Source organism: Talpa europaea (genome assembly GCF_964194135.1).
Source record: "Talpa europaea genome assembly, chromosome: 1".
NCBI lineage: Eukaryota > Metazoa > Chordata > Mammalia > Eulipotyphla > Talpidae > Talpa > Talpa europaea.
The window spans coordinates 134,994,702-135,007,670 of NC_140073.1; the positions used below are offsets into that span (position 1 = coordinate 134,994,702).

A 12,969-nucleotide genomic window follows, 5' to 3' on the forward strand; every position below is an offset into this window, starting at 1 on the left:
ATTTTCCAGTACACAAGAATATTTAAAATGGCTAGAATAAAAAACTTGATGGAATTATGACTTATAATTCTGTTTTCACCATAACAAAACATGGCAAAATACTACATTGAATTGACTCTGTTACTTAAAATAATCATAAGCTACATATACTTTGTACCAGCAAGTAAATTATGTATTAAAATTATCTAGAGAATTAAAAACAATAGGAATTGGGCCTCCCTGGTGGTGCAGCGGTTGAGCGATGGGTTGTGAAGCTGCCCGCAGCCTCTGCAGCGCTGGTTCGATCCCCGGCTGCTCCCCGGCCACCAGAGGAGGGTCCCACATGGTGCGAAGGCCTCTCCTGCTGCCCGCTGCTCCCCTCAGCAGTGTACTTCGGTCCTTCTGCCTGCTCTGCTCCCCGCTCTGGCTCTGGTGAATTCTCTCACCCTCCCGCGCTTCTGACTGTACCCAGTGCTTGTATAAATAAATAAAATAAATAAATCTTAAAAAAATAAATAAAAATAAATAAAGTTTAAAAAAATAAAAAAAAAAAAACCAGTAGGAATTATAGGTTGTATTTCAGTTCTACTAATGCAAAATTTTGGGAGATGATTTTGATGTTTAGCCTGGTTTGAGGACCACTACAATTTGTAATATTGAAGGGCTATAGTTTCAGGGATGTAGAAATTTGGGAGTTGTTCTTTATCTGTAGAGAGAACTCATCATACCCGTTGGAAAGCAGTTCTTCATATTTAGTTGGTTTACGTAATTGTTCAGAAGAGAAATGTGATTAGAGGTAAACTTGTTATTTTGATTTTTAGCACTTTTATTGAATAAATGATCGAAAAATCTTCTCCTTTTTGGACTAAGCAGAAAATACATTTAGTATCTTTCTCTCATGTCAGAATTAGATATATATGACACTGAGAGTTTACGTAATCTGATTTTGTACAGAAACATAATGGGAAAGTTAATGAACCTCATTAGTGTGTAGTAAATACACTGTACTAACAATTTAGAAATAGTAGTTTGTGTTTACAAATTGAGTACTGTAATCTTCAGTACTGAGTGAATTCCTAATAACTAACAAATGAACAGAAATTGATAAAAAATAAATCATCTATGATTCCAATATTGTCAACAAACTACTCTGAGAAGATACATAGCTTTCCTCTTTACCCCAGACTTCCTGATTGATTTCAGTAGCTCACAGCACCCTTATTCTCCTAATTTTTATAAATATGTCTGAGTGGAATTCAAGAATGAACTTCTGTTCTCTGATATTATCCTAGGCACTTTTCTCCTGGTAGTAGGGAATTACTGCAATTTTTTCTTTTTTCCCCCCAGTTTGAGTATTCAATAGTAGCCATCTCATTGGTTATTCAAGATGCAGAACCGACAAGGATATTGCAGCTACTGCTGTGTGCGCTATAATAACCTGGAGCAGGTAAGAGGATCCTATTAATACTGTCATATCTCAAGAGACTGACCTCGTTGTGAATTTCTCTTTTTCTACATTTATTAAACTCATTTATTCACTCAGGGCACAGATCATATTAAGAATCCAGTAGTTGATAGATACTGTGTAGATTCTAGGGATGTGAACATAAACAAAACCCTTTTTCCCAAAGCTTGCATTATAGTGTAATAAGGTAGAAAAGTTCTGTGCATCTAGTAACAATCTGTCAGATTGTGATAAATGTTACAAGGAAAATAAAATAGGGAAGGGAAGTTTTAGATAGGGTGGCCAAGTAGGTTAAGGAAGTGACATTTGAGTTGAGATTTGAATGAGATATTGGAGCCAGAGTTGCTTATATCTGAGGGAAGAACTTCTCGGCAGAGGGAAGAGAACAAGGACAGTGACCTTGAGGCAGAAAGGTGTGAACCAGGGCCTCCCTGGTGGCGCAAGGGGTTGAGATGCAACCTATGAAGCTATCCATGAAGCTATCCACAGTCACTGCAGCACGAGTTTGATCCCCGGGCAGGGAGCTACCCACATGGTGCAGCAGACCTCTCCTGTCTCGCCTGCTGCTCCCCTCAGCAGTGTATTTCACTCAATCCGCCTGTTCTGTTCCCCACTTTGTCTGGTGAATCCTCTCACCCCCCCACGCCTCTGGCCTGTACCCCAGTTCTTATGTGCATAAATAAATAAATCTTAAAAAAAAAAAAAGGTGTGAACCAAAAGCCAGGAGGACAAGGTGGCTGCAGTAAAGATAGGGTGAGGGTGTTAAGTGATAGGTGAAAACTTCAAAGAATTGATTGTCTAAGACATTGTAGGGTAAGGTAAGGACTTTGAATTTTATGCTTTTCTGCACAAAAGTTTCAAATTTTGCTAGACCTGAATTTAGGTTTTTTTTGTTAATGGTATCATAAAGATTGCCTAATTCATGAAAATTTATGCCTATTTTCTTCTAACAGTTTTATGGTATTAGTGCTTATATGTATGTCTTTGACTTACTTTGAATTAATTTTTGTATATGACTTAATTGCCTCCTAAAAGTCCTATTTCCAGATATAATGACATATTGTTTCAGATTCAACATACGTATTTGGTGAGGTAAGGTGGGGGGGGTGCAAAACTCACTTTATAACAATTACCTTGCCATTCAACCAATTTTGCATTGCTGGGATCAATTCTACTTGGTCATGGAGTGTGATCCTTTCTATATGTTACAGGATTTGTTTTGCTAGTATTTTTTGAGGATTCACATCTCTTTTCATAAAGGCTGTTCTATATAACACTCTTTTCTTGTGATGTCTTTTTCTGGTTTTGGTATCAGGGTAATAATACTTAATAGGAGTAAAGTTCTTTCTCTTTTTGACAGAAGAGTGTAAAGCATGTGTAAAGATATTTTGAAATATGGATTTATGGTACTAGTAGCTGTAGTTTTCTGACCATGAGGGTTAATTTAGAAGAGTTTCAAGTTATTTTTTTAAAAATTTTTTTATTATTTTTATATTTTTTTTACATCAGTTTTTAATTTTTGCACAATGTGTGCATTTTCATCTCAGTTATAGTCCCCATACAATTCCCACCCCCCTTGTTTTGATCCTACTCCCTTTTCTCCCCTCCCCCTCCATGGTGTGTCTCTGGTTTATAGTTGCCTGTTGATTTTTATTTATTATAATATAGTCTTTTTCCTGGTCCCTTATACAATAGCTAAGCTATGGAAACAACCCAAATGCCCCAAAATAGATGACTGGATCAAGAAGATGTGGTACATATACACAATGGAATATTACTCAGCAATCAAAAAAGATAAACTCATGCCATTTGCAGCAACATGGATGGAGCTGAAGGGATCATGCTCAGTAAAATAAGCCAGAAAGAAAAAGAAAAATACCAGATGGTCTCACTCATAGCAGGAATTTAGAAAACCTAAATAAGGGACCAAGAAAAAGACTAATTATAATAAAGTAAAAATCAAGTTATTCTTCAGGGTCTCAGCTGTGGAATTGTGGCATAGGTGAAGTAGTAATACAATGATGTTCTGGTTCTACTAATGCTAAACTATTACATCTTAGATGCTATCTCAGACAAGTTGATAATATGCAGAAATTCTCCTGTATAGTGGTATTTATTAAATTATTTAATATTAATCCCTTAAGTTCATACTAAGGAAATTTTTTTATTGTGATTTCCACATCTCTGCCATTCAAAAAAGAAATGCTTTCGGTGTTTCCATGGTGGGTGTGGTGTGGTAATAACACCTGAAGTGGGCGATTCTATTTTCTGAAAATGTTGTAAGCAGTTGTAAACGTTTTACTTCAATAAAAAAAGAAATGCTTTTAATGCTGGTTACAAATGTCAGGAGACAGGTAAGTCTCAAAGCTCTTGTTACTATTTCTCTCATAACTGATAAATCATATCATCACTTGACTGGAAGATTCCTTGTTGAATCTTTGATAATGACAAAACACAATCTTAAAATATGTTATTAAATAAACATTCATTTTTACTGAAGGTTTAAAATAATAATTTTTACACATTTGGAAATCTCCCTACACTAAAAGGACATATGATAACTGTTCACAAAAAAAAAAAAAAATACTTAACTATTGTAGGACAGAATTCTGCTACCCCAAAATCTGTCTTTTTGGCAGAAAGTTGATTTCATAGGAGGAAATATGAAGGCTGTTAGTTAAGCTATTTAAGAAGGTGTCTGAAGCCACCCTGGTTAATTAATCATGCTGGGTCTCTGCTATGTATACAGGAGGTATGCATGTTGTTAGTAAACATCTTTCCACCTCGGTTAGCTCCCTGGCCAGGGATTGAACTAGTGCTGCAGTGGCTGCGGATAGCTTCATAGTGCTGTGTCTTAACCCCTTGTGCCACTAGGGAGGCCCCACAGAGCCTTGATTCTTGCTCCTAAAAGAAAGTATTGTCTTCAGGACTTAATTCTGTTTTTTTTGAGAAGTGAAATATGGCCATGCCTTCTTTTTTTGGTTGCCATCTGGACACCTTGTTTCAGTATCTTCTTGAGGGTGTTTTGTTAGTATATGTGTTACTTTCAGGTTTGACTATGAATCTGAGCTTTGGGAGGGTTTTTTGTGAGCACCTGATAGCTCTCATGTGTTGTTAAAGATTTCCAACTTGTAGTTCAGGTGAAGGTCTTCTGCCCTGAGAAACTGTTCTTTTCCCTGGGTAGGATATTTGGGTCCCAAGTTATTGCCAGTCCCCCCCACCCCAAGTTCCAGTTGAGATTTGGGTAAAGGTGCTCCCAGGGCCAGACTTTTGTCTTTTTATAAGAAGATAAAAGGGCCTCCCCAGTGCAAAGGGTTAAGACGCATCACTGTGAAGCTATCCACAGCCACTGCAGCACCAGTTCCATCCCCAGCCAGGGAGCTGACCCACATGGCGCAGCAGACCCCTCCTGTTTCGCCCGCTGCTCCCCTTAGCGGTGTATTTCAGTAGATCTGCCTATTCTGCTCCCCACTCTGTCCCTGGTGAATCCTCTCACCCCCCTCCCCGCACACCTCTGTCCTGTACCCAGCTCTTGCATGCATGCATGCATAAATAAATAAATCTTAAAAAAAAAAAGATAAAAGATACCACTGAGGAAATCTTGGGAATCAAAAGCTGCAAGTTTGGCAGATTTAGGTTATAGTTCTGACTCAAGAACTAAGGCTTACTTGAAAACTGTTAATTTGTATTTGTTACAGCGCATCCCAGAAACCCCGAAACCTGCCTGCTCTAAATAGGTTCTGCCACCCACCACATCAAAACAAAAGATATAAGACCTTTAATGGAAAGGAACTTTAGTACAATTAGTGAACAACACAGAAAAAACGAAGAATATAGTTTCTAAATCAAGCACCCAAAGTTACTCATCCCCTCGGTGGGTAAAAGTCCACCCAAATGGGACTGGCCCAGAGCAAGACCTGAAAGCTGCCACAAGTCTAAAGCACATTCCAGCGGGGACCCACAAAAAAGGGGGAGGAAAAGAGCAAAATCAAGATCAGTGCTGCCATTGTTATCCTCCCTACCAGTCTCTCACCCACACCTGTTTCAGCCAGTCCAGGACCAAAAGGCAAGTGGAGCTTCTTCACATGTCTCTGCTCCTTGCGCCTCCTCCAGGCCTCCTTCTGCCTCTCCGTCCTGCTTCCTTCCTTCCTCAGTCTCCTCTCCAGTTTCTTCTCCTGTCTGCTTAGCTCTACCCTCCTTTGGGTGGGGCAGGGAACCTGGAACCTCCCCTTTTCCTGGGCACCACCCTATTACATATTGAGTCTTTCCTTTTGTTGTGTTGTTAGTGGGCAGAACGAGGGGCATCCAGGGAGTCCCAAACCTGCCTGCTCTAAATGGGTTCTGCTATCTGCCACATAAAAAAAAAATTCTCTACTGCATAAGACCTTCAGTGGAAAGGGATTTCAATACCATCAATGTGCGATAGTGAGAAGAGAAGGCAAACAGCATAGTTTCCAATTCAGGCACCCCAAATTGCCCATCCCCTTGTGGGTAAATACCCAGCCAAACAGGGTTGGCCCAAAGCAAGACTGCTGAGGACCCAAACCTTGCCACAAGTCTAAGGTCCCTTCTTGGAGGGAACCACCAGGAAGGAGCAAGGCAAGCTTGGAAGGAAAAGAGCAAAATCAAAATCCAAGTCAAGATAAAGGCTGCCATTGTCAGCATCCCTTTGGGTCTCTCACCCATGTCTCAGTTTCTTTCCATGTCCCTCAAGTTCCTGGTCCATGATCGAGAAGCTGGCACAGCTTCTTCACATGTCTTTCTGCTCCATATGCTTTCTCCAGTCTTCCTGTCTCTTCCTGCATATCCCTCTGCGTTTCACTGCTTTTCCTTCTACCAGGTTTGCTTCTTCCTCAGTCCTTCTTCCAATCTTCTAGGTTCACCTCCCTGCTCAGCCCTACTGTTCCTTAGCTCTACTGGTCCCCTTTCTCTGGGGACTACCCTGTTTCATTTCCCCCCTTTTCATTTTTTCCCACCATTTCTATGGTGGTCAAGATCTTGGGGTGCCATTGTAGAAGACAGCCTTTTTAAGGGTTCCAGTATGTTGAAAGAGAAACATCAGTCACCAGGCAAATCAATTTCTTTCCACCCTGATCCCAATTCTGTCCAATAGTAGAGCAAAATACTATTGCAAACTAAATCTGCTTCTAATCCACTTTACCTATTTTTCCATCAAGTCTCTGGGCAGAATAACCAAGCATCAAATTTAATTGGCTTTGTTGAAACATTCCATATAGGATTAGAGTGAGCTCTCGACATCCAGTCTGTGCAAGCTTTAAATCAAGGCCACAGTCTTAGCACACTCCACCTGGGATTTCCTCTTGAGGTTCCCAGGGTTTTCCAGTCCTGCCAGTGGAGGCAAGCTTCCCCACCTTTTCTATAAGCAAAGTAGAAAGGGTCTCCTCTTCATGGCTAAGCTCACATTCAACTCCCAGAGTAATTTCAATCAAAGCCATGTAATGAAACAGGCTTCCAATTCTGTAGTTTAAGGAGACATGCAAAAATAGGCTCATTGTCATGAATAAAAATTAGTACCACTTTTTTATATTATGTTGGTTTCAAGGAGAGAGAAAATGCAAACACAAGCTAGTTCTGCTTATGAAAATATAACATTGCTTCATATCCTGGTCAGCTAAAATAAAACAATACAAACACTCCCCCTGGATTATGTCGAATAAAAGCATATCAAAAATGATATTCATTTCCAATAGCCCACCCAGTACTCAGTAGTAAATCTCACCCGTTCCAGCAATTGGAATGAGTTGAGGTCTCTCTCCCATTAATTTCTGCAGAAACAATTTCTACAGATGTCAAACCATACAAATAGCCATCAATATTGTAAGACAACAACAATCAAAATCAAGAGTTTGCATATAAGACACTTAGGGTTTCATATAAATTTTAGAACACCAACGTTAACATTTATGAATATGCCAAAGTCACACATTTCTCCCAAGTGACCATGCTTCCCATTAAGTTCCAATTAGCTAGGTAAATACCAAATAGGTCAAATTCTTCTAATATGTTTCCCCTGAGGATAGGGAGGCGCTTTATGGAGTGTCTCTGGAGCTCTACTGAGGTCCCATAAAATTTCTTTTTATCAATCAAATGGAAGACTACTAGATTTTTCCTTCAGCACATCGCAAGGGGCTGCCTGTTAATTTGGAAGTTATAGACTACATTTCTGGTGTGCGCATAGGGCTTTCTTTCATCATCAAATAGAATGCTTTCCAAAACAGACCTTCTTCAGTAGTAAACAGAGTCTTAGAATCTTGCCTTCCACCAGCACTCAAACTAATTCAAGAATTAAATCACAAATATGGGCCTCCCTGGTGGCGCAAGAGGTTAAGCGCAGCACTGTGAAGCTGTCCGCAGCCACTGCGGCACGAATTTGATCCCAGGCCCGCAGGGAGCTACCCACATGGTGCAGTAGACTTCTGTCTTGCCGCTACCCCCCTCAGCATTGTGTTTCAGTCAGTCTGCCTGTTCTGCTCCCCACTCTGTCTCTGGTGAATCCTCTTATCCCCTGTACCTCTGGCCTGTATCCTGGTTTTTATATGCATAAATAAATAAATCTTAAAAAAAAATGAATCCCAAATATGCCCAAATCACAAATATGAATTTTTGTGTGACAAAAATTCCCAGTAGCAAACCTCTTCAAACTTATCCAGATAAGAATTTTCTAATTTTTCTGATTCAGACCTTGCAAAACGCAAGTATTCTTGAAGAATCCATTAAGGTCATCAGCAATTACCAGTTATAGCTCAAGGCTTCTTTCCCTTTAGCTAATGTGCTAATTCAAATAATCACTGTGTCTTTGTTGGGTTGTAAAATCCCTTGAGGCTGAGTAGTCACTTCAAAATCCATCACTATCTTCAGAATTGCTAATTAGACCTATAAGCCAGCAGAGACCACAGACAAAAGTCCAGAGTCACAACTTACCACCATCTTTTTTTTTAAAAAAGATTTATTTATTTATTTTTAAATATTTTTTAAAAAGATTTATTTATGCATACAAGAGCTGGGGTATAGGCCAGAGATGCTGGGGTGAGGGGGGTTGTAGGGAGGGTGAGAGGATTCACCAGAGACAGAGTGGGAAGCAGAACAGGCAGATCTACTGAAATCTCACTGCTGAGGGGGGCAGTAGCTGGCGGGCAAGACAATAGAGGTCTTCTGTGCTCCGTGTGGGTTAGCTCCCTGGCAGGACTCAGTTACAGTGGCTGCAGATAGCTTCAAAGGGCTGACACATAACCCCTTGCGCCACCAGGGAGGCCCCCACCACCATCTTTTGAGTAAAACTGCTTATTTTGGTCACGGGAAGCCCACCATGAGGCCTCAAATGTCATTTTGGAGCATATTCCGTCCATACCTAGCCATGTAGTTTCAACACTAGGCATCCTTGAGTAAAAGATTGCTTGCTGTCACACAAAGCAATTCCACAAAATCAAACCCCAAAAAGGAAGTGGGGTTGATGGAGGATAGGGATAGAAAAGTTGGAAAGGAAGCCCCCACGGGACCAGAAACCTGGCCCAATGCCAGGAGCTGGAGGTGGGGGTTGAAATGACTAACATAGTCGTTAAACCAGCTATATAGGGAACAAAAGTCATTAGGCACCAAGGCTGAGACCCAAGCAAAGTGTCAGATACTGTTAGTGTCATGGGGCCCAGCCCAAATGTAAAGATAGAAGATTGAGGGTCTTGTAGATTCTCTGATCCCTTTCGAATTCTACATGGTTATCCTAAATGAACAGCAAACAGGCCAAGCCACAAGGAATGGGCCCCTCCAGAGAGAAGTGCAGTTTCTGCACTGGCACTGGGTAGCCATCCTGGCCACCTGTGACTATGCAGGTGCGTCATTTCACCACCTCTCTCCCTGCGCGGGGCAGCAGCCTCCTGCCTGCCGTGACCTGTACCTGCCGGGGCTTCTCCTCACTGACCCCCCTCAGCAGTGGCAGCTTCCACTGCGCACCTGCGACCATGCAGGTCTCTCTTTTGGCAAGTCTGTCCCTTTCGGGTCAGCCCTTTCTGCCCGCTCATGTCCTTTATTCTCTCCCTTTTATAATAAACCTGCCCGTTTGGGTACAACTAACGTTGGTCACATGGAGAAACTCTCTTGGGAAAATCTCCCGTGCCACTGAAAGGGAAGCTCTGGTGAAGCTTTTCCCAGAGTGAACCCACATGTTTGTTTTTTAATTTTTTAATTTATTTTTTACATCATTGTTCCTTTTTAGACAATATTTGCTTCTGCCACCTCAGGTGTAGTCCCCACAGAAATTCCTCCACCAGTGCACCCCTGCACCATCACCTCAGTCCGCTGAGCTCCTCCCTCCCTCCCTCTGATCCCTCTCCCTCCTCCTCCCCTGCAGGATGTCTCTGATTTATAATTGTCCGTTTTTGCTTTGTTGTGTTTTGTACTGTTATTATTTTTTTACACTGATGTCTTATTGGGTTCCCCTATATTCCTGCTATAAGTGAAACCATCCGATATTTTTCTTTTTCCTTCTGGCTTATTTCACTGAGCATAATTCCTTCTAGCTCCATCCACGTTGCTGCGAATGGCATGTGTTTATCCAAATGTTAAGGCAATTTCCCAGAGAAATCAGGCAGCACTCAGAGAGGTGGAGAGGAGGAAATTTATTTCTCACTCTGGCGGGCTCAGTGGGATAGCTCCCAAAAGTCTGAGCCCCAAATTGCAGGAATGGTAAGGTTTTTTTTTTTTTTAAAGATTTATTTATTTATTTATTTATTTATTTATTTTTTAAAGATTTATTTATTCATTTTACACAAGAACCAGGGTACAGGACAGATTGTGGGAGGGTGAGAGGATTCACCAGAGACAGAGCGGGGAGCAGAACAGGCAGACTGATGAAATACACTGCTGAGGGGAGCAGCGGGCGGCAGGAAAGGTCTGCGCGCCATGTGGGACCCTCCTCCGGTGGCCGGGGAGCAGCCTGGGATTGAACCGGCGGTGCAGAAGCTGCGGGCAGCTTCGCAACCCAGCGCTCAACCTCTGCGCCACCGGGGAGGCCCAAGATTTATTTATTTGTACAAGAACCGGGGTACAGGGAGGGTGAGGGGATTCACTAGTGACAGAGCGGGGAGCATAAGGACCAAAAACACTGCTGAGGGGAGCAGGGGGCGAGGCAGGAGGGGTCTGGTGCCCATGTGGGTTGCTCCCTGGAGGGCCGGGAATTGAACTCGCGCTGCAGAGGCTACGACAGCTTCACAGCGCTGTGCTCAACCCGTTGAGCCACCGGGGAGGCCCAGGAATGGTGAGGTTTTATGCAGTTTGTACACGGAAGTTTGCCATCCCATTCATCATAGACTTTATTGTTTGGGAAGGCGGTCAAGGAAGCCATGGCTACTATTGTGGGCAAGCGGCACACCGCGGTAATTTTCCGCTCCAGCAAGCAGCAGACTTAGCAACTTCCTGCTTCACAAGAACCCCACTCTCTGAACCCAACAACTTCATACGCATCAGTGGGTGGGGTTCATCTAGAACATGCCCCTCCGGGCCTCCCGGCTGGTGCAGCGGGTTGAGCGCCACGCTGGGAAGCTGTCGGCAGCCTCTGCAGCGCGGGTTTGATCCCGGCCGGCCGGCGAGGGTCCCACATGGCGCAGCAGACCTCTCCTGTCTCGCCCGCTGCTCCCCTCAGCAGTGTATTTCGTCAGTCTGCCTGTTCTGTTCCCCGCTCTGGCTCTGGTGAATTCTCTCACCCCCCACACCTCTGGCCTGTACCCCAGCTCTTATATGCATAAGTAAATAAATGTTTAAAAAAATTTTTTTTAATGACTAGAAACAGCTTGCATGCATACAGTTTCCACAGGTTGTAGCCAGTTTTTCTGATCTAAGGGTCAGGAAGCAAATGTCCACATAGCTGAAACAAACACACGGGAGAAGCACAACCACATTTGCACCTACTTGGTAGTGTTATAGTGTTACAGCGCAACCCCATGTATGGGTGGCCTGACGCTGGGTCCTTACCCGCATGCTTAAAAGGGACTTATAATAAGACTCAACTGCAGGCACACGCAAAATGGTAACAAAGGGCTTATTTACAAAAGAAGGGGAAGTGAGAAACGAATAACTCAGTAAGAGAGAGGGATGAATTGGTGAATGCATCATCCTACCAGTTCCGCTGAGCGGGGACCCCAGTAGCACGCTGAGAGCCGCAGAAAAACCAAGCAACCCCCAGGGTCTACATGTCACATTATATACCAAGCCTGGCTGCTTAACCCCACCCTCAGTTCCCAGCATCCTCGCTTCCGTGGTGATGACATTATGGGATTTGTAGTTCTTGGTCTCTTGGCTCTCGTTGGTCTGGGGTGGGGGTGGAGTCCATAAAACCTGTTTGTGAAGTTCATTCAAGGCATCCTTTCCCCCCAACAATAGGGCTGGGTGAGGGGCATCCCAGACCCCCAAACATGCCTGCTCTAAATAAATTCTGCCATGCGCCACATCAAGACAAAACATATAATGGGGACTCCCTGCCCGTGCAGGGGTTAACAAGCATTACCAAGCCAGCTGCTGTAACACGAGTTAGGTCCCGAACCCCCACTGGCCAGGAGCAACCCACAGGGTGGAGCAGACTTCTGTCTCACCTGCTGCTCCCCTCAGTATTTCAATACATCTTTCTGTTATGCTCTCCACTTTTCCTAGTGAATCCTCTCACCCCCCGCATCTCTGGTCTACACCCCAGTTCTTGTATGCATAAATAAATCAGTCTTTAAAAAAAAAAAAAAAAAAAAGGGCCTCCCCGGTGGCGCAGCGGTTGAGCGCTGGGTTGTGAAGCTGCCCGCAGCCTCTGCAGCGCCGGTTCGATACCCAGCTGCTCCCCAGCCACCGGAGGAGGGTCCCACATGGGGCGCAGACCCCTCCTGCCGCCCGCTGCTCCCCTCAGCAGTGTACTTCGGTCCTTCTGCCTGCTCTGCTCCCCGCTCTGACTCTGGTGAATTCTCTCACCCTCCCGCGCTTCTTTCTGTACCCAGTGCTTGTATAAATAAATAAATAAATCTTTAAAACAAAACAAAACATATAAGACCTTTAATGGAAAGGAACTTCAATACAATTAGTGTGCAATACAGACAAGACAAAGGATATAGTTTTTAAATCTAACACCCGAAGTTACCCATATGCTCGTGGGTAAAAGTCCACCCAAACAGGATTGACCCAGAGCAAGGCCTGAAAGCTGCCCCAAGTCTAAAGCACCCTCTAGCAGGAACACATAGAAAAGGGTCAGAAACAAACAAGTATGGGATGACCCCTAACAAAAAGAGCAAAATCAAAAATCAAGATCAACACTGCCATTGTTAGCTTCCCCACGGGTCTCTCTCCCACATCTGTGTCAACCAGTCCAGGACCAAAAGGCAAGTGCAGCTTCTTCACATATCTCTTCTCCAGGTCTCCTTCTTGCTCTTCATCCTGCTTCCTTCCTTCCCCAGTCTGCTCTCCAGCTTCTTCTCCTCCCTGCTCAGCTCCACCCCCTCTTTGGGTGGGGCAGGGAACATGGCACCTCCCCTTTCCCT

At 43.4% G+C, this 12,969-nt stretch overlaps 1 protein-coding gene across 1 annotated transcript in view; it reads left to right on the plus strand.

Annotated features, from left to right (window-relative positions):
• Positions 1-1,366: 1,366 nt before the first annotated feature.
• ZDBF2 (zinc finger DBF-type containing 2) overlaps positions 1,367-12,969 on the plus strand; it is a gene marked incomplete at both ends in the record, with an annotated part of 82,069 nt that continues 70,466 nt past the window's right edge. The window contains one exon of the mRNA XM_084259558.1: positions 1,367-1,426. Coding sequence (XP_084115684.1) covers positions 1,367-1,426 — 60 coding nt within the window. The remainder of the gene's footprint in view (positions 1,427-12,969) is intronic.